Source organism: Magallana gigas, chromosome 3 (genome assembly GCF_963853765.1).
Source record: "Magallana gigas chromosome 3, xbMagGiga1.1, whole genome shotgun sequence".
Taxonomy (NCBI): Eukaryota; Metazoa; Mollusca; class Bivalvia; order Ostreida; family Ostreidae; genus Magallana; species Magallana gigas.
Window position 1 is genome coordinate 1,018,742 of NC_088855.1, and position 22,274 is coordinate 1,041,015.

Consider the following 22,274-nt stretch of genomic DNA (forward strand, 5'->3'; position numbering starts at 1 on the left):
TAAAAATGGCCTCAACCATCCAGTTCTCTTAATGATAATTTAAGTGATAAATATGGCTAAATCCTTGGAGTAAGTGCTGTATATTTCGGGTTTTCTTTTCCAGATGAGAAGTACACAGATGTACAAGGATCTGAACATGCTGTTGGACATGGAGATTAGAATTCGTCTGCTGGACGCTGAGGGAATAGCCATTCCTAACGAACCTCCCCCCATTCCCCCAGAGCCAGAGAACTATGACTTTGCCTTCCCTGAGCTTTAGGATCAAGAACCACGTTCCTGTGTTCATTCCAACATTGACATTATGATGCTAGTTACATAGATAACTTATCTTGTACAAGCCATTGATAGGATCTGTTTTTGCTCATTGTTTTTTTATATGAGATATCTGAGCATTTTTCCTTTTCATTTTACATGCATGCATCAATTGTTCACAACAATATGTCATTTTGAAAAAATTTGGCTCTTACTCATGCTGGCTTGATATCTTGGTTGATTTATAACCATGATGTACATGCGCGGATCCAGAAAATTTTTCCAGGGGGGGTCCGAAGGATAATTGTGTTTGCCAGGGGGGGTCCGAGGCATATTTTCGCGATAATTTTACAATGTAAATTTAATAAATTTTCATTTTCCAGGGGGGGTCGGGACCCCCCCGACCCCCCCTCTAGATCCGCGCATGATGTAATCATCTGTGAATGACAGCATCAGATTTATACAGGACCTGTAATTTAATTTCAAGGGAGATAACCCACTTGCAACTGGATTGCTTTTCTAGATCTGCATATAGATATTTGTATTCATTGTGCAATTTTTTTAAAAATTAGTATATATTAAGTTCAATCGATACCTAATCCTTTTTATAAAGTGGATGCTTTTATACTATTTTCTGAGCAATGTCAATATATGTTTTCAGAGTACTCTCCCTGGTAGAAAGTACAATCGAGATATAATACTTCCATACTGTAAAATATACACCTTATTTAAAAAAAAAAATGATTGTGCCTTAAGTGTTAAATCAAGTAATACTGAAATGGTCTGCGTTGAATTATACAAGAAAAAAATTGTTAAAATCTTTTCACTTAGAGATATTTCCTCTGCTAAATCAAAGAATGATTAATAATACAAGCGAAAGGAGGAGCCTCGTTCAGGGATTGTTTGTGAGGCCACATGTTCAATGGGCCCAGATTTGTAAGAGACAATTTCAACTATTATAGACGATGCAGCACATACAGAAATAGCTGACCAGTATTGTAGTGTAGATTCAAGTTTGTTCAAAAACATGATCCCTAGGGGTAGGGTAGGGCCACATTGGAGGGTCCAATTTTTATTAAGGCTTGGGGCAGTGTATGTATTCTAAATGTACTGCTGGAACAGTGATTTCTTTGTACCTTAGTATGTTATTATGTAAATATACTAAGTCTTTAAGATAATTCCCAAACTTCCTTTGCTATGAATTGGTTACAGCCAATGATACTGTGACCAATGTATGGCCTGTTTGTGGTTCAGTTTGAAGCCAAGTATGGTATTTTCACCCTACGAAGGATCAGGGTGAGGAACTAGTCACTGTGTGTGTGTGTGTGTACTCTAACATGACTTTGTGTTCACCGATTACTTGAAACAAGTCCATGGGTCGTAAACAAACTGCTATATATTTATGTGATATATATTAAAGGTGTGTAATTGAGGAAAACCCAAAACTGTTTGTAGAAGATGACAGCCATTTTCAATATTTTTTTTTTGCTGTCAAAATAGTATCAAATTCAATTTGTATGTATTTATTGGAAAACAACTTTAAGAAGGCTAGTTGTTTGTGGCCATTTCTAGACTATTTATCTCTTTATAAAGAAATGATTTGTGTAATGTAATACAAATATAGTAGAATATTGATTCTATATTCTAAATCCCAAATATTTGGAATTTTTCTTTATTGAACAGTAGTTTATGGCTTAAAAACAATATCTAACAGTTTTAAGGAGGATCTGGTGTTTCATTTTTGACCCAATTTTTGATTGTCATTAGAATGTTGTTGGAAAGAGTCATCAACTCCATCAAACCGGATTGATCATCATTAACTCGAGTCATGGTCCAGAGTCAGAGGAGATTTCTTCAGGTGAATGGAGATTTAATGTCTACCAGAAACGGACATGGTTTGCGTTGATGGTGATTATGCATGTATCTCAAAATTTATATAGACAATTACTGAGATGGAGAAAAATCTTTTATTTACATATTGTATGGCAGAACACTGTCTGTTAATACAAATGCTTATAATACATTTTTTTGAGAGGATACTAACAATATTAGTAAACTTATTACATACATGTTGAATGAAAAATACAATAAAATACATAAAAATTAAACATTTGTTTTTGTATTGCATGTAATGATTACAGATATAAAATAAGTTTAAATTTAACTCCTTCCTTTGTTGTACAGTTCAAGTGGCATTTTATGCTTTATAAACTGTGAATCGTTAATGTGTCATAAAACATAAATTAACGCATTCCGGTACTTAAATGTACACGTTTGTTAAGCCATTTCTCTTCAACATAAACAAAACAATTCACAATATACAACTTAGACTGAAATTACATATTAATAATAAAGATGTGAACATTTTTAAGGACAAAATTATTTTGATATATTTTAAAATAAACACTTTGGAGGACAATATCCTCATATTCATGTCTTTTTAAAAAAAATAAGTAGATACATGTAAATCATGGAATTCGTATCTTAATTCTTCTTTACATTGTAAATATAACCACACATTACAGCTGTTATTTGTAAAAATATAGAAATATTATTAGAAGTAGATGGTAGGGTTATACAGACGTAATTTTATAACACAAAGATTTAAATGTTAGGTTGGGTAAGTGCAAAAATCTTTCCCAGACGGGGAATCGAACCCCGGCCGCCGCGGTGAGAGCGCGGAATCCTAACCACTAGACTACCTGGGAAGTTAATATCTTCGTATTTAATTCTATATATAAATAGTATTAAAAAAAGAAAGGAGGGTTTATCTCAAATTTCAAAGTTATATAATAGGGACGTATAGATATATCAATGTAATACAAAAGTCAGTGTCGTATGTCACTTTACTTTTTAAACGTTCGATTAGACAGAGTCTACTAGCGACACGATTTATTCTACAAATCCACTTTATGATAGTATCCGAGGCCTTCCGAATTAAATACCACTAGGCTACGAGGTCAACATGGTCAAAGACTGTCATTTTACGAGAGAACAATATATTTTATAAAGTAAATTTATAAAAAAAAAATTAACTAAAGAAGGCTTATATATATTTAATACCACCGATGCTTTCGTGACTCTGCCTTGGTTACAACTTACATGTACAAGCAATCCACCTTACAAACCAGGACGTCCCTGTTTATTTTTTAGAGCCAACGTTAAAGTTTTAATCGACTTCTGTGCATACGGCACGGCTAAAAGGAAAACTTTAGTTATCATAGTTAAATTTTATGAAAATATTTTACTTGAAAAAAGACATGTACGTGTTCAAAGAAAATATTTTTTCAAGACATTTTCGGAAATAAAACATTATGTTATCGTAAACGATATAGAGGGTTTAACAACAACTTTTAAAAAGACTTGAAATTTTCGACGCGTCGCTTATTGCGCCGCCCGGCAAATCTTGTCGTTACTATATAATTATTCTTTTTCTCAATAATTAAATAAAGCACAGTATTTGGATTTTTTCAGCATTATTTCCCAAAGGGTCATTGAATAAAACATAGAAGTCTTATTAAATTGCAGTAAACAAATATTAAGTCATGTGTTCTGTCTACGCTATTTTGGGACAATCCTCGTATAAATATTACATGTATATGTACAGTGAATTGTGCATGTCGTTTGGTGGTTGTCCTGCATGACTGCAAATACGTTTTAAAAATAACTGGATTTTTATTTTGAGTATACAGCAGGCGCCTATGTCGTGAAGGTACGATTTGTTGAAGTAACTAGCTTGTAGATTGAACATGGATGAAATATGCTATACGGGTGATATAACTGTTGTAGTTTTGTGAAAAAAGCGATGCGCATTTTGTTTTGTTCAAATTGCATCACTTTTAGTCTTGGGGCATCGGAATCCGGAGAACATACATCAAAATTTATGAAACATACTTAGACGAACCCCCGTCATATTGTAAAACGCCTGGGGAAAAATATTTTATATTCCGTCATATAATTGTCAAAATTGCATAAACCTGAAATCTGAATTTTGAAGCTCTATAAAAGGCGGGCTATTTGACATCACTTTCTAAAGGGAAGACTTACTTCTGTGTAATACTACATGTACTAAGGGAGATACATGGCTCCACACCTACTTCTGATTTTGTGTGTAATTGGATTATCGTTCTCGGCAGAGCCCAAGGTAATCGCACGCACGTGTCGTAACCCTTGAATGTGCACATGATTATTTAATAATGGACCCCATAGAAAACTGACTCTATAATTCATAGAAATATATTAAAGATAATTAAGAAATTGATATTAAATCTCTAGAAATCTATCAAGGTTGTTCTCCATTTATTTCTGAATATAGGGTAATTGGACAGCTTTTTTTACACGCCATATGAATTTCAATTATTCGGAAATAATTTTGCATGTAAAATTTAAAAAAATCCCACAGGTTTTATATGTCTACAACAGTAGTCAAATTGTGTCCCTACAATGCATGCTGGTATCATTAGTGGTTGTAATCGATTTATTAAAATTGTCAGGTTGTTTCTGGATTTCTTAATTAGGTTTATCATGCCTAGATCTTTTGACCTCACACCCTTAAAAACTCTCCTTAAGACGCGTCCATACTCAATTTTTTTTTCTTTTGAAATTATTAGTTTGACACCTTATGTAATTAAACAATTCAAAAAAACCACGTCTCAACTTTTTTCTTTTCTTAACAAAATCTCTACAATATATTTACCCAATTCTTCATAACATGTTTTCGGCCAATTTTCATATTTTGTATTTTATTTACTTTTAAATACATTTTTTTCAAGTGAAACAAGTTTAAAAATATAATATGTATAATTGTGTTCTAATCAAGTATTATGCGAGACACAAATTACGGTTGTCATTTTTATTGACAAACTGATTAAAATGACATTTTGTATGGTAAAAATACTATATTACAAATCATCACAAAAATTGAAATATCTTAACATAGTTTTGTTATTTGATGGCTTTTTTTTTTTTTTTTTTTTTAGATTTTTAGATTTATATAAAAGTCTTCAGCCCCTATTGTACTTGGAAAACTTTGAAATAGGGGTTAAAACGCTTATTTTTTCTCTAAAACTTTTAGAAGATGTAATTTTACTCAATAAGATTAACCTTGGGAAACATTCATTTTACATTATTATATGTCTTCCAACATTTTCTAAGCTAAATAGTTTGTATGTTTTCAAAAATACGTACACGTCTTTATTTTTAAGAGATAGCTAGCTAGCTCTGTGATAAGACTTGTATATACTATAGACCATGCATAGACAGATACAACACATATGTAAAACGGAATACCTTCTACAAATGTTAAAATTTACACACTGGTCTGCTACTAATGGAATATTGTTAACACAGGGTCTGTACACTAATTCTGTGTTTAATCGGTAAAGATAAGTACTTATTTTCATGCAGTACAGTGTTTTGTATACAGAATAGGATATACATCCTAAGAACAGTAAACATTTTACTTCACCATTACCATTTCATTATTTCACCATTTTATACCTTTCCTCGTGATGATTCTTGTTTCTTTTTCGGCGGGCGTTTGAAGGAATGGATAGATGGTGGAACAGCCGTTGTGACCGCCAGTAAGACGACATACGGGAACTCTGTAGCGCTAAGCCCATGACCCATTAGTCTCTGCGCAACAAACCAAAAAAAAAAAAAAGAAAAAGAAGGAAAAAGAAGAAAAAGAAAGAAAAAGGGGAAAAAAGAGAGAAAAGGGGAAAGAAAAAAGAAGAGAAAAGAGGAAAAAAGGAGGAAAGAAGAAGAGAAAAAGGAGAAAAGAAAGAAAAAAGGAAAAGGAAAAAAAGAAAAAAGAGAAAAAGGAAGGGAAAAAAAGAAAAAAGGGGAAAGAAAGAGAAAAGGGGGAAGAAAAAGGAGGAGAAAAGGGGAGAAAAGGAAAAAAAGGGAGGAAAGAAAAGGGGAAGAAAGAGGAAGAGAAAAAGGAGAAAAGAAAGAAAAAAAGAAAAAGGAGAAAAGAAAAAAAGAGAAAAAGAAGGGAAAAAGAGAAAAAAGGAAGGAGAGAGAAAAGGGGAAAGAAAAAGGAGAAAAGGGAAAAAAAGGAAGAAAAAAGGGAGGAAAGAAAAAAGGGAAGAAAGAGGAAGAGAAAAAGGAGAAAAGAAAGAAAAAAAAGAAAAAGGAGAAAAGAAAAAAGAAAAAAAGAGAAAAAGAAGGGAAAAAGAGAAAAAAAGGGGAAGGAAAGATAAAAGGGGAAAGAAAAAGGAAGAGAAAAGGTAAGAAAAGGAAGGAAAAAAGGAAGAAAAAAGGGAGGAAAGAAAAAGGGAAGAAAAAGGAAGAGAAAAGAAAAAAGAGGAAAGAGAAAAAAATCATGAGTGCTTTTGACAATAATCATAATGTGATTTCATTATCATGCTTTAAAACAAATCCTTTATCTAAATTGACTTTATTTTTAATTCTATGAAATACCTAGATGCAGCTTCTGCCAAGATTTGAACTTGGACCTCTTTCTGCTAAGAGAAAGTGTTCTTCCATTGAACTACAAAAGCTTCATGCAAACTGTGGTATTTCTTAATTCTCAAAGATAATATCATTAACAATGTGTAATAATGATAAAAACATTATCAGCACTTAAAAAATTTCTCCTCTGCTTTTTCAAGGGCTTGGAACCTTCTAATGCACCCATGAATACAATGCATACATTAGGCAGCATTAAAAATTTTTTAGTGTTCAATAATTGGCCAAAAATGAGTTTCTAACTTTAAGTTCCTCAAGATATTGTTTTAAATATCTATCTTCCATTATAAATAATTTTTAAATACTGTGAAAAAATCCATCAAATTCCAAATTTGAGTAAAATGCATATTTATGGTACAGCCAATGTAAAAATTACATAGAATACAGAGGTATGGTTGAAAAAAAATCAAGAGTTTATTAAATTCAAGATATAATTATTTAAAATGATGCTTTAAATATCAAACAGTTTTATTTTGTACATTTTTCCCTTTAAAGCCTTAAAATATTGAGAGAAAAAAAATAATCAAATCAATTATGATGTCATAATGGTCCTAACACCAAAATGACATATATCTATAACTATAGAAAAAAATGAAGTTTGAACATAAGTCAAAATGAAGCAGAAACTCATTTTTGGCCAACGGTCACAAACATATACAAGTCATAAATACAGTTGCATTCAAATGAATTATTTTAAGTCAAAACCTTCAAAATGTTAAAATAAATAATCACAGATACCCCACACTCTCCAATTACTAGTTTTTAAAAGTAAATTTCAATTTGCACAAATAGTAATAAAAGGGCATAAATGTAAAAAAAAACCTATCAGATCTTAACTTTACTTAATATTCACAAATCCATTATTCCCAGAAAAATAATGGAGGCAGAAATTGACAGTAATATGCATATCTTTACATTATGTTCTTAATGTATCTGCACATTTTCACAAATTCTACAGCTGTGTAGAGTGAAAAAAAAGAACAAGGGAGTAATGGATGGACTGAAGAACAGATGGGTCTAAAACACAATACAATACATGTATATAATTAGAGATCTCTAAGGGCCACAAGAATAAAATCATACTTACTGCTGAGTCTTCTTTTTCCTGGCTACTCCAGCCTTCTGCAGATTATCCCTCCACTCTTGAAATGGTATGTTGTCTTTGCGAGCACAATACCGATAGCCCATATACTGTGAATGGTCTGGCGGCTTCATATCCTCACCACACTTGCTACACCTGATTACCGTGGAGGTCCTGACATACTTCCTTTTTGGTCGCCCTTGCTCCTCAAGCTCTTGTTTTCGTTTCTGGTACTGCTTTGTAGAGTGTGGAATATTTGGAATCAACAAAGCAGTGCCTTCTGTAGTTGTGACCAACTGGAAGCTCATGACAGGATCGCAAGAAGGTGTCGGACAAGGAAGAACAGGTGCCACAGCTGGTATTGGTGCTTTTGGAGTCTTCTTTGGTCTGCTCTTGAGTTTGGCCATACCAATTGTAGAGGGTGGATCATGAAAAGAGAAGGGGTCTGTGCTTCCTGCTGGCAAAGATGTTGGCTTGGGCAAGGCTTCTGGTGCCTTGGCTACTGTCATTTTTGGTGTAGGAAGTGCAAGACCCTGCATTAAGATTTTCTTCTCCTCAGCCTTACTCTTCTCATTGAACCTGAAAAATTAGAATTGAATTCTATTATTATTAATAAAAAAGAAACTATTTGCAATTTAGATACCTATTTAAATGTACATGAAATAAACAGAAAAGTTAAGAATTTCATCAGTATATGAACCTGGTTGGTCACATGATCAAATCATGTGAAGCCAAGGATTTCCCAGGAGATTTGATCATGTACCAGCCCATTAACCAAGTTCATATCCCAATGAACCCTTAAACTTGCTGTTCATTACTTATATTTGTGTTTGAAAAAGACAAATCATCAGAAATATTAAAATAACCGTGTTTTTAATGTTTACAACATTGCAAACATCAAGCGATAAGCTCGTACTGTAATCATAGTGATGAAATCAACAAATTTAGGAAGCATTTTTGCAAATGTAAATATGTATTAATCGACTCACCACTGTTGGAGAGTCTTCCTGTTTAAAAGAGGAAGTTGGATGTCTGTAACTGACATGGCTCTATGGTTGTTCAAAATGGTCTTCCTGATGGTATGATATGCATCCAGGATGAGTGACCATTTTGTGAGAACCGCCTCCCCCTTCCTCCTTCTATCACTTGGGTAGATCTGCAGAAGTTTTTCAACAGTGGCCTCTGTGTATCGATTGCAGTTAGGCCACTGTGCTGGACCTTGGTTTGGACCAAGAATAACCCTAAAAAAAAAACACAGTAAAACTTAGTGTACAACTTAACATAGCATCAAGTGTTTTGATTTTTCAGGTTTCATAATATTGTTACTGCCTATTCTTTACAAAAGGACCCATACTTCCAAAAGTGCAATTACTAACTTCTCAATACTTTCAACTCCTGGTGCAACTTTCTTTCTTTTGCTACAGAAACGTCCGAGAGGTGCAGTGGAGAATCGCTGAGGGAACACAGTCCTCTTCCTGTCATACTCTGAGAGTGCTGACCACAGATCTTTCAGCTTCTGGACTTCAGCTGAAGTCATAGCTGCCTTATCCTTGAAGGTTACCAGAAAGTCTGCTAAAGCCAGCACTCTTGAATATCCAGGTACATTGTCTGGACCAACTGTGTCCTTTAAATAAATTTTTTTTAAAGAAATGTTAGAAGTATTCTAAAGAGTGGATAGATAAAAATCTATGAAAATTAATAAAACTGTTAAAAGTAATCTCAAGAGTGATTATAATATAAAAGTTATAAAAAAAAAGCACACATGTAAATATATTTAAGTTATAAGTACATTTCACTTTTACTATCATTCAATTTTTTGCTGTCATTCATGTCACTAATATCTTTTAATCTGCAATCACTTACATCACCAGAGTCTGCATCTTTGCTTTTATCTGTCTCAGCCTCATAGTGATGAGTAGGTACCTCAACTGAAAAGAAAAAGACATTAGGTACTGTAATGTTGCAGCCAGTCATGTAAACTTTTTTTTTCCAAATTATGAATTACTGCATAAATTGTTTCTCATTCTTATTTTAATTTAAAGCTCCTATTACCTGGATCTGACTGGGCCATCATCTGTCTATACTCAGCTACTGACGGGATGTTAAGGAGGGCAGGAGAAGCAGAAGTAGATGTACAAGTTGGTGTGACAGGATCCACACCTAACTCTACAGGATCCACACTTAACTCTACAGGCAGTGTGGGATCCAACATCTCCTCCTGTTGTTCATGGAATCCTTCATCTGCTTCAGAATGCTCTGGGTTTTCCTCCTCCACATCGGCATCATCAGCGAGTATCCGGACGGCCTCTCTGTAGTCAGTCACACCTTCTCCTGTTTGGGAGTAGAGGTACTCTATTCCTATCAGCTCTCCTGGTGAGGGTAGAAAGATTTAGTTGAAAATTGTATAAAATGAAATGTAAGATTTCTTGTCTAAAAAATACCTATAGCTCACCTACCTGTGTATTTTCCAGGTGGCTTGTAGTCGTCAAAGATTCCTCTGCCCAAGACCTCATTTGCCAACTTGTTAACAGAGTTCTTGAGCGGTCCACTGTATGTCATTGGGGCGTCTTCTTTGACATCAACTACTGCTGAACTCTTCCGGTCAGAATTCCATCTGAACAGACCATCCAATAGGAATACCTGGAAATTGATGTCCTTTGCCAGGGTTCCTATAAAAATATTTGAATAATTAAATAAATTTCAATGACAATTATAGGTTTTTGATCTTTATAACATTGAATAAAAAAAAATGTTCATATTAATGAAAAGTATTGTGTTGAATCTGTTCTTACCTGGAATAAACCTGTTCATATGGAGATGAAAGCTTTCCAGAGAGGTGGAGCCTCTTGCACATCTGTAAACAGGAAGTTCAATGCCGCCTTTCTTCAAAGTGTTCACCTGTGTGTAGAGTCTAAGACCAGGGGGATCCTGGATGCAAGATACATGCTGACTCTTTATCTTCCAGATCTGCTGGATCTTCTCACTGTCAAACAAAGGCACTCCCTGGGTATCAAAACCTCTGGGGCCATCTAGGGATTCTAACAGGCTGGATATGAGCCTAGTTGTTTCAGCAGTGCCGCGGGTCACTCGCTTGCAGTGGAGTGCAAGCTCAGCTGTAGACAAGCGTCTTATGACATCATCCTCTGAGGGATTTTGGATGCACTGCTGAATCATCTCGGCTCGCTTAGCAGTCTTCAGTAAGTTGAGATCAGTCTCATCCCACTTGAAGATGCACTGGCTCAACTTCCCCATTAAAACACTGTACAGTTGATGCTTATCAGTGGTGCAGCCATAGGGAAAGCGGCGCATGAAGTGCCATATATCCAACCTAAAAAACATTGGCAATAAAATGTAAGACTCATAGTGCTATACCTGAAGCCATCTATATTATACATGTAAGAGCAAGAGAAATCATACACACCTGATATGAAGAAAGGGCCAGGCCTCCAAGTACTTATGCACAGATGAAGCTCCGCAGCAGTCACGGTCAACATAGAGTGCCTTGGGAGGAGGAACGCCAGCATTTCTGTACCGTGTAACAAGGCCATCCAACATCTGCTTCAAACCTGATCCCTCACCGACAGTCAAGACAGACATGAGGACTTGTCCATGCTCATTACCAATGTTGGTGGCCCACATTGCTGTCTTCCTCCCCTTTCCTATCAAATAAATGGCAATCATTATCCCCTGAACATAATTCAATGCTATTTTAGTATTATATTGAGAACATGCATAATTTTACATATTACATGTAGTAAGTATCTCATAAACTTCTTTTAAATGCATTAATGTGAAAAAATACTTCACTTTACCTCCAACAATATATAACTCATTAAGGTCTTCCGTTTCCAACGGAAGACCTTATAGTTTTCGTACTGTTTCTTCTTATTATTATTTTTTTCCCCAAATTTTGTGCACGCGATATCTCGAAAACTATTCGGCCGATTTCAACCATTTTTTCACAGATGATTGCCAGTGGTCATAATTCTAGAAGTTTTTTGAAATTTTGAAATCGTCACTTCCGGTTCCGATTTACGGCCGATTTTGTAAATTTTTACGACCAATTTTGTGCAGACATAAACTCAGAGACTATCAGAGATATGAATATAAAATTTTCAGGATAGGTAGACCATAGATTGAAGTTGTGCACAATGCAGTTTTTTTATGCCAGTGGCGCAAACTTTAGGAGCTCGCCAGGGCTCGAAAATTGGATACGAATTTTGAATCAAAATTTTCATACGCTTTGATCTGTATCTTTTTATCAGTTAATATTTTGTTAACATATATATAGCAAAAGTGGTAGCTAATCAAAAGTTCTTTCCAACAAATTCAACAAAAAGGGGCTGGCCCCTTTTTTTAGGGGCCAAGACATTTGTAAACTATAATACAAATAACTTAAAGACGATAAAGACTTCGTAATGCATCATAGAAGCAAAGTTGTTGATTGTAACAATATATATCAGGTAAAATCATTGCCACGCCCATTTATCACGTAATTAGGGAGTTTAGGGGCCAAAGTTCTTAAACTTTGACGCAATATATCTAGAAAAGGAGACATATTTTGTAAAGCATTATAGAAGAGAAAATGCTTGCATTGATGATTCTAATCAGTTCCATTAATCAAAACACAAAAGTCTGTCCCCATTAAGGATCTAGAAGCTGGCCCCTAAAATATTCAATCATTTGTATCTAAAATATGAACAACAATTCTACATAAGTGTAAGAACAAAAAGTATTAGTATTAGTGAAACCTTTTGAATGAACTCAAGAAAAAGGGGCTGGCCCCTTAAATTAGGGGTCAAGACAATCGAAAACTCTATTACAAATAACTTAAAAACTATCAAAATTTTGTAATGCATTATAGAAACAAAGTTGTTGATCGTAACAATATAAGTTTGTAAAACTCATTTCCAAACCCATTGATGACGTAATCTTGGATTCTAGGGGACCAAAACCTAAATCTTAAATGGGCTGTATGTGATAAAGCAAAACTCTTTGGTAAGCATTTTAAAGGATATTGACGATCGTATACAATATCTGAAATGGAGTGGTTATCAGAAATTACATTGATATTTTAATCATATCGTTTAAAAATTGAACGGAAGACCTACTCGTTACTCGTAACGAGATCGTATCTAGTTAACATATATTTTCTTATCGAAAAACCTACCGGCAAGCTTGTTGGTGATTTTCTTTGTCGAGTCCATCTTGAGGACGGTCCCAAACTGTGACGTCATGTGGGCTTTGATGTAATCAACGCGGTTCAGAACATCTATCTGGTAGACCTTCATGAACCAGCGGTGTCTTGGTACAGCGGCAGCTGGAGGAGGCTCAGTAAACTGAATCGGAGCAAAGAATCCCCTCTCTGCCGATGTCTTAAAATCCCTGCAATGAGATAGATACAATTGTAAATTATTTAGATAAGACTCACCATGTTGTTCCCTTACCTGTTTCATCACTGCGCTGCTGCTGTTTCCAAGTCCTCTCTGTCTCAGAAGGCGTACAATCTTCAAATCGCAGGCATACTTTGAGGTAAGGATGCAAGGAAAGCGGGACCTTGTTGCATTGTCCAGTTGGTTAAGAACTCCCTCACTCCAACTAATAACTGTGAAAAAAAAAAAAATTAAAATATTTACTGATATCACAAAAACATGTTCATACCCTATCATATTCTTTATTTCATTGACAGTATGTCAAAAAAGGTTTAAATTCCTGATTTAAAAAAATTGAAAGGCATACCCTTCTTATGGCAGTTGGAACAGCTAAGATATTCAGCTGCTATATTGTAGACAGAATCTACATCCACAACACGCCTGGTTTTCTGATGGACGCCTGCATTTGTCAACGTTCCGTTACAACCACTATGGGGGCAGTGAAACTGCGTATGGAACAAGTGGCGTGGCATCCAAAGAAAGAAACGATGTCCAAAGTATCGGTCCGGCTTGTTCAAGACAGCTCGGGACAGACTTGGCTGGGGTGGATCGTACCATAGCTTTGACACACGGCTGAAATCAAATTCAGGACCTCGCTTCCCAGCATGAAAGAAGGTCTCCGATATCCACTGATGGTCAACTTCAGGAAGCGTCTTTTTCCAGCCAGAAGGAAGTGCTAGGCTATCCAACTCCGGTGCTGGAACAAAATCATTTAACATGCAATTACATTCATACCAATGTTCACATGTCATATCTTCGGATAAGAAACTTTTAGATATTAAAGTGTAAAATACACATTCAAAGTTTTAGATATTTTTTTAATTGTATTTTTACCACATTAAAGTAATTTGGCTAACCTGTGGATGAACTTGACTCTTGCTGCTGATTTCTTCCAACCATGGCAGCTGAAGTACTACTAGTCGGCCTGGAGGAACCGGAATCTTCTAAAATAAAATTTTAATCCATATTTGATATTCAAGTGTTATAAAATGTTGCTGCAGACAGGAAATTAAATATTTTTGTTTCTTATTAGGATATGTATTTTGGTATTAAAATATTACCAGATGTAGAAGTAGATGTAGATGATTTCCTCCTAACAGCCGATGCAAGATTTGGCGTAGGCTTTGGGATTCCTGTTGTTATGTAATTTACAACATGACTTAATATTCAACATGTAAGAATTTTAAACAATTTACAATAATAGCCATATTATAAGCACAATTTCGTATAAGAAACAAAAACAATGCTTAGATGAATACACATTTTCTCTCGTTGTAATTAGAAAAATAGAATAAAAATAAAATGAAAATCTGATACATTTCCATAAAGTAATGATACACTATATACAGAAATGATTACATTTTGATGTTACATGTATGAAGGATTACACTGTGATTATGATTGATTTCACAAGTGCAAAACAAATGTAAAAGGAGACAGACACCACATATAGCCACTCTATATTTACTCGCCATAACCACACAGTACAACAAGCCCACTTGATAATATATAACAGACAAATTACCCTCATATACTTACTGATGAAGACCAGTATGTAGGAAGATTCTGTTATTCAAGATAAATTTTAATATCAAAACTATTATAACAAACATAACAAACCCTATATTTTAATACACTATTGTTTGAAAAATTCAAATTGCTTTTTAAATGTTGACAGACAAAATAAATAGCCTCTCATTTTTTTAGCAGATTTTCTGAAAGAGTAAGACATGTAATTGACATGTAGTCCTCACCTTTGCCAGCTTTGCCTTCCACTTCCTCTAAGCATGCTATCAGTTCAGAGTCATCAACATGAACATCAAGGGTTCTGGTCTCTGAACTTGGCTTCTGATTCCCTAAAATGCAATTAATAATTAGCTTCAATATGAAGTATCAAAAACTTAATACATGTATTTCAGTCCTTAGGATTAAACATGTTAAACATATCTTATTTTAATATTCGAACGCACCAGGTGTCCTTCTCTGTTTTTCTTCTCTTTTCATCCTCACTAATTCCTTGCTCTCTTCAAATAGATAGACATATCTTCGGAGGGCCATCTTGTTAAGCCATCTATTGCCAACACCCTGGGTCTCTCCGGAAGTTTCATCCCTGGCAATCAAAAACGCAACCCACCCTGGAGCATTTTCAAGCAGCCATTTGAAAGTCATTCCTCTGAAATAAAACAAGATTTTCTCAATAAAAACCATAAAAAAAAATTCTTCTAATTTGAATAAATCATTCGAAGGCATTTTTTACTAAATCAAGATGATGATTGATTGTTTATGAAATTATCACAAAAAGTTAAAGAACAGAAACTAACATTTATTTCTATCTTAATGAAATTAATTATTGTTCGGTATTACCGGTACATGCACTTTAATTGACTTAATATTGTCACAATAGAATGCCAATTACCGAAACTGTCCAAACTGGATTGTATGTTGTCCGAGCAGATGCTTTACATTCTTAACATCTCCCCCCAAGGCGTTTACGGATCGCTCTGCCTGGGTCTTTATCCGGATGACACTCTCGGATTCTGCTCGGTTCCGTTCCCTGTGTTCCGTTTTCACGGCTCTCGCAGCAGCACTGTCACTGAGGGACAAAATTCCTGAGGGCAATCGTTGGAATGTGGGCACTAAGGAACTCATGACACTGAAAAATAATCATTGTTATTTTTATCAAATTTATCTTGTTCTAAAATGATGACCGGAAACACATGAATGTACCTAATATGGAAATAAACAAAATGCTTCCGGAAAAATTTTCCTTATGTGACTTCAAAATAAATTTTGAAACATTCAATAAAAAATCTAAAAAGCTCTGAATAAAAGGAATTGTATTTTAAATACTTATGTTTCAAATAAGTACACGGTATAAATTTAAGTAAAACCAAAATATTTTTTCGGTGTCCTTAAATGTCATCTTACATCATAGCAGATACAGTACTATAGAAAGATGATAGAGTAATAACAACACTTGTCTTGAAAATCTAACTAATTACTTCATTATAATTTCATTATAAAAAAAATTCAAACAATTTACTTGTTAATGAATTTATTGCTTCAAAGTTATTCCTATACATGATTAATTTAAAAACATTAAGTCCATTTAATAGTGTTTTGAGAAAAAGTCAAGATGATTTATGATGATTTTTTTATATAAAAATGTTATATATAGATATATTTTGTAAGGGTGATCCAAAGATTAAAACATACAAATGATATGAATAAATCAAACTATTAAATACATGAAATTCAGATTAATACTTACGGAAAAAAAGTTGTTATAAAAATCCAGAAAATTAAACAATGCAAAAGTGCAGGTATCAAGTGGTGATTTGCGGTAAAGCGTCTCTTCATACAGCGATGGGAGAAAAGTGAGCAGGTACCTAAGAAACAAATATTATATAGATTCAAACCATGACACCTGACATCCAGGTATATACTTGTAAACACACATGGCCTACCCCACACTGTCAACCTGCCTAGCAAATTCTGCACAGGTATATAGGTATTCTGACTTTATTAACAGGTACACTGATAATGATGAATTAACAATGGGATGTCAGGGTACCCCATCAGTTGCACCTTTCACACATGGCCAGTCTCATACTGTGACAAACTAAATGTGATGCAGTATTTGGACAATGATCAAATGTGGAACACCTGTCAACACCCCCACCCCCCACAACTCATTTCTGTAACTACTTACAGTAGATAATGATTTCAATCATCAATTAATTCAACAAAATAATGTTATTCTATGCATAAAATCTGCATTTTTAACTTAAATCACTTTAAACATGTTTTACCGGTGTTGATATATTTTTTATTATTTCCAACACATTTTCCAATTCTTTGACATAATCAATTAAATATCTCAAGAAAACATGCAACCTTACCTGAGATAAGCAAATTTATTCCATTATACTTTGCATAAACTTAATCAAAATATCTAGGGCATCTGTAACACAATGGCGACCATTAAAGATGCTATTTTGGAAGCTGATAAATAACAAACTCTGATTGGTCAAAAACCTCAAATTGAGGTTCGGACGCTGCCTGAATTTGTGGTTTAAGTGGATGTGATTGGATATCCAAACCAAGAAATTTGTGGTTGAATTGCATGTGATTGGATATCCAAACCACGACTCATGAGTGAATCTTAGCGCCTGGAGATAGAGGCCATTCTCCCCGTGTCTGCGGTGGTTGTCTGGAAGGTGGATAGCGTCGTTATAGAAGGTTAGTCTGAGACTTGGACACCGATATCTCAGGGAAAGAGTAGGGGGGGGGGGGTAGTATAAGGGGAAGTATAAGTAAAATTATATGATATGAACAAGCAGAATTGCAAAGATATATAGTGATAAATTATATTTAAATTTTGTATTATTTAAGGAATAATGAGTCATTCTTTGAGTATTATGAGGTGATCATTTTGGTCGGGGCGTGGTCGCGAAGGGCTTTATGATAGATTTGACCATCCTCCGACGGAAATTATCACCTCTTAATATTTAAAGAATGATTCCTTATATTTATATTATTTCCAATTTGTACACTTTAAAACAATTTAACATTATTTTAAACCACTATTTATTTTATGTAGCACGTGCAACGTATTAACATGCGGCACAGCCAATACCGTTTTTCGGTTATGCTATAAGACACACCCATTTTGTGTCACTCATGTTTTATGAAGTTATTGGGTTTTAGGGCTCAAAATTAATTCGTACTGTTATCACAGACAAATTAAGACAGTTGAAAATGTAAATATATAAGATTACAACCCTGAGATATGATATGTGACGTCGAGGTAACGTAATTTAAAGGTACATTGAAAATTCTTTATTTGAATTAATATAATGTAGAATTATAATTTTCGGAAAAAGTAGAAATGGATATGACAGCGTGAATGAAATATATTAGGATTGCAATCTATAGGTACGCAGAACTAAATTCATGTTTGGCGCTTTGGTGGAGTAGATATCTCCTTTTGCGCATGCGTGCTATTAAGGAGACAGGGAAAACTTACATGTTTATACAATGTCAGACAAAATTTTATCTTTAACCATCGCAATCTTTTAAAACTCATTTTCATAATATGAAGAAGTCATCAGATATTGCCAAGAAAAAATATTAAGGAAAATATTTTCATTTTTTTGAGAATGTGTGTAACTGTTTTGGCATATATTTCAACATCATTGCTTATACTTGTAATGGGAAGTAGTACATGTATGAAACAAAACTGGAAGATAAGAATTGACATCCATCATAACTTATAAAATATATAGACGTGAAAATTCATATTTTTTAAATAATATGCATTCGTACATTTTCTTTAAAACTAACTAATATTGTTATATTTTTCGTCAAGTGAATAAAAGTCCTTTAGAAGAATTGATTGAAAAGTATATAGTACTTTACTCTATAGAATATACATTTATCCATAAGTTAAAAATGACGTTCTGAAAAACAGGGATCATTTAAGTTTTTACACATGTCATGCAGATCATGAAAAAAAGAATTCAAAAATCGTTGTTTATGTTACAAAAAAGAAAATTATTTTCGATTAGATTTTGATGTTTATTAATATTTTGAAGATTATCATTAATTATAGGTTAACACCTCTCCTCCAAATCGCAATTCAAAACACTTGAAATACATTTAAAAGCAACTCTGTCGCCCGTGCTGCTGTGAAAGATATGAACGTAGCAATAATCCATTATCTGCGATTCATCAGTTTGTGCATTACCTTGTCGTTTGACATATAAACTTATGATAATTACATAGTTTGTATCAGACTCGATTTTACCTTTGCTACAGCGAATGCAAGGGAGCTTGGAGCCGGAACATCACGTCGGACCGCTGATGGCAGGACCTTGTTCACATTGGACACCAAAATGTCGGATCGAATGGTGTATTTTGTTGTCGTTGTGGACGATTTTGCGGCAACTTATGAGATTGACGTCTCGGGGAAAGACCGGAAAACCTTCTACAACGACCCTATGACGTGTCAGGCCTCGTTTTCAAACAGCATAGAACAGAACACGGTGGAAGCGTTCTTCAGGTGTAACCCGGAACTCAAGCCCGAGGATTTTTGGTATATGTTTACCGGGATGGTCGGAAGTCGAGAAAATATATTTGCTGAATTCATATCCCTTGATTCAGAGGCTAATCCTTACGTTAATGTGTCTTATGAACACAGCAAAATCGCACGGTCCACAATATCGATCACCAAGGAGACCAGGGACCTGTTTGGCAACTTCCTGTTCCTGTTCAGTTCCCTTACCGTCCCTATGGACGGACTAATTGAACAGGTCACTTACAGAATTACACACGACATAAGTGAAAACAAAATACCCGGGGAATTCAGGTTCATGGAGAACCCCCCTCTCTCTGATCTTCTGGAGGGAGAGCCGTTGTCCATTATCTGTGAGGCAATTGGTAGAAATCCCCCTACAATACAAATCCAAAAGAATAACCGACCTTTTCCCAAGTCGGAAGTGACGTCTTCGGTCCAAAGTGTATCTACAAGTTGGTCAACCACCATAGCTTCCTTTTCGCACGCACTGGAGCAGATCAAGGGGAAATATTCATGCGTTGCAACTGATATTGATGGTAATCTGCGTAGCTCAAAATTAATTGAAGTCAAATTAAGACCAAGATTTCGCCCGGATTTGAGTGCAGTTATAGAAAATGAAGCCACAAAGGTGAGATAGTTTTAAAGGTTTGTGAAGTCTTCAGCTTTCGTAAGTTCTTCGTTGATCTTAAATTCCTCTTTTAGTTTACCATATTTTGTTGCTGTTATCTCTGAGTACACGTTTTTAAACTGATATTATCTTATGTCTAAAAACTTGCGACAATAATATCATAAACATGCTATCTAACAGATTAATTGTTACAATTATGGACGCAATGCATTGATAAACAAAAGGAAAGAAGTGATAACATTAGCAAATGATACACTGTAATCTTTTGGAGTTTATGTTTTATATATCTTTAAGAGAATTAAGATCTACTCAGTTTTTACGATCGCCAAGTAAAATGTCACACTATCATTTTTCCTCTGTCCCCAGAAACATGTCCTCGTTGTGGTGGAAGGAGCCAAGGGGGTGTCCGTCGTGTGTAGCGGGAACTCCTGGCCGACAGAGGGCGTGGAAGTCAGCACGGACAGAGCCTCGCTTTCAGAGTGGAATGAGAGGCTGGAGGTCAACTTTAAATGGATGACACCGAATGGCGACGATAACTTATTTCAGTATACACCTATAGTGTCTTGTACAGCTGTAGATAAACACGGGGAAACCACTGTGGAAAAAGCTCTCTGATTTATCTATGGAAAAAAGGAAATACAAGAAAAATATAGATCTGTGTTTTTCTTCTCCCCAATGATTTGTTTATTTTGCTTCATTATATAAACAATAATATACTTATCTATGGATCTTTTTATAGGTTTGTAGTAAACTCAAGTGAACTTTGTGGCCCTTGAAATTATTAAAAAAAAAAGATATAACATAAAAATTCATTTATAGTTGTACAATACATAAAAAAGAGCTTTATGTATTAAGTAGGAAGGTCAATTTTACTCGGTTGGCGAAGTCGATTAATCGGAGCCTGAAGTCGAGCGATTGTAAAGTTCTCGTTGATTTATTTAAAATTGTGTGTCCTTTTCAAATCAAATAAATAAATGCTACTGTCACATATATACCATACCGTTTTTAAGTGTATGCATGATAATGGGTACTGAATGTATATGATTTCAAATACATTGAACAGTATTTTATCTAAAGATCTGTTTTAAATTGTCTTTCCTTTTCCCTTTCCTTGTTACGCTGACACTTAATTGAGCTCCATATCATTGTAGGCAGATCCACTGGGACCTGTTCCTTGCTTAGTTAATGACCCGTGCCAAACAAAAAATTAAAGATTAATGGTTAAAAAATTAAAGGCCTTGGGATGATTACTGATATGATTAAATTTTAAACAAACATCCAATCCAATAAATAACTGATCATTAAACTCACAAATTGATCTTTTCAATTAGATGTCTGCCTCTGTACTCCTATTCAAAACAATAATTTCCGCTACAAAATCAAAAAAGATCAATTATAAGCAGCTTAAAGAAAATATACCAGTCACACTCTTTCTATGAAAGAGAGTGTAAAATGATAAAAATGCCGAGTTCATTCGTAGCAAAAAAAAAAAAAAACCCAAAAACTGATGCATTAAAAAATGGTTTTATTCTTTTTTTCTCTTTTTAACGAGTAATCGACTAAAAATATTTTAGTTGATGACCGGAGTGACCGAGCGATAGTCGAGTACTTGAGTACTCGTTGAACTCCCAAGTTTTAATTAAGCACAATTTATGCATAAAAGTAATTTAATTGAGTAATAATATTAATAGATAAAGAAATAAAATACACGTTCTTGAAATAAATACCATGGGAGATCGGTTGGAAGGAATCACATTGTAATTTTTTTAAATATTAAGACGCATCCCCAGGAAGGATTTTAAAGCTCACATAATTATGTTCTGTATGCCTGATGGGTAACACAGATATTTTTATACAACCTGTAACGTTATCACATTTTGAATATGGGTATGCAACATGTTTGAATTGCCTGCTGGCGAAGCATTCATACCATACTTGCACACATGGGTCATGTATCCTTGTTTTAAATGACGTTAGATAAAATACACCGTTCCAAACATTAGATAATCAGACTATTAACTATCTAGATCAAAATGTTTTTAAGCAACATGTGTTTTCTTCTTTTACTTTATTTTTGCTTTAATTTAATAAGTATTTTAAGTATATAAGAATACATCAGCAAGCACAATATATGCCTATATAATAAAAAAAAACATGTTCTCTCCTTAATATTTTGCTTCATTCAAATAAATAGCCAACCTGCCGTTCTTTGGATCCTTTACAGGTTTGTAAAATACCCACTGGGTATTAACCAGGTGTCCATTTATATCTCATGTGATTTATTTGTGTGTGTGTGTGTGTGTGTGTTTGTGTGCGCGCGCATGTGTATAT

At 34.4% G+C, this 22,274-nt stretch overlaps 3 protein-coding genes and 1 non-coding gene across 9 annotated transcripts in view; 2 read left to right on the forward strand and 2 right to left on the reverse strand.

Moving 5' to 3' along the window:
* LOC105325386 (engulfment and cell motility protein 2) overlaps positions 1–2,360 on the forward strand; it is a 44,505-nt gene extending 42,145 nt beyond the window's left edge. For all 6 annotated transcript variants that reach the window (XM_066077970.1, XM_066077971.1, XM_066077972.1 and 3 more), the window contains one exon: positions 104–2,360. In XM_066077970.1, the coding sequence (XP_065934042.1) occupies positions 104–259 (156 nt within the window). In that variant the 3' untranslated portion in view covers positions 260–2,360. The remainder of the gene's footprint in view (positions 1–103) is intronic.
* A 528-nt stretch (positions 2,361–2,888) lies between these two features.
* Trnae-cuc (transfer RNA glutamic acid (anticodon CUC)) lies at positions 2,889–2,960 on the reverse strand. Its single transcript has one exon. It is a non-coding gene; the product is annotated as a tRNA-Glu (tRNA).
* Positions 2,961–4,241: 1,281 nt separating this feature from the next.
* Positions 4,242–20,665, forward strand: LOC105325390 (uncharacterized). Its single transcript, XM_066077979.1, has 5 exons — positions 4,242–4,396; positions 5,798–5,860; positions 17,406–17,478; positions 19,057–19,943; positions 20,310–20,665. The coding sequence occupies exons 1-5, from the start codon at positions 4,334–4,336 to the stop codon at positions 20,556–20,558; spliced, it is 1,335 nt and encodes a 444-aa protein (XP_065934051.1). The 5' UTR covers positions 4,242–4,333; the 3' UTR covers positions 20,559–20,665.
* LOC117689220 (uncharacterized) lies at positions 7,554–17,252 on the reverse strand. The gene is made up of 19 exons (XM_066077978.1): positions 17,139–17,252; positions 16,508–16,625; positions 15,653–15,889; positions 15,207–15,409; positions 14,991–15,092; positions 14,776–14,802; positions 14,298–14,369; positions 14,094–14,180; positions 13,544–13,933; positions 12,975–13,409; positions 11,226–11,463; positions 10,597–11,132; positions 10,261–10,473; positions 9,857–10,174; positions 9,668–9,732; positions 9,181–9,428; positions 8,794–9,045; positions 7,811–8,383; positions 7,554–7,681 (listed from the first exon to the last, which is right to left on the reverse strand). The coding sequence occupies exons 2-19, from the start codon at positions 16,594–16,596 to the stop codon at positions 7,648–7,650; spliced, it is 4,119 nt and encodes a 1,372-aa protein (XP_065934050.1). The 5' UTR covers positions 16,597–16,625; positions 17,139–17,252; the 3' UTR covers positions 7,554–7,647.
* Positions 20,666–22,274: the final 1,609 nt, after the last annotated feature.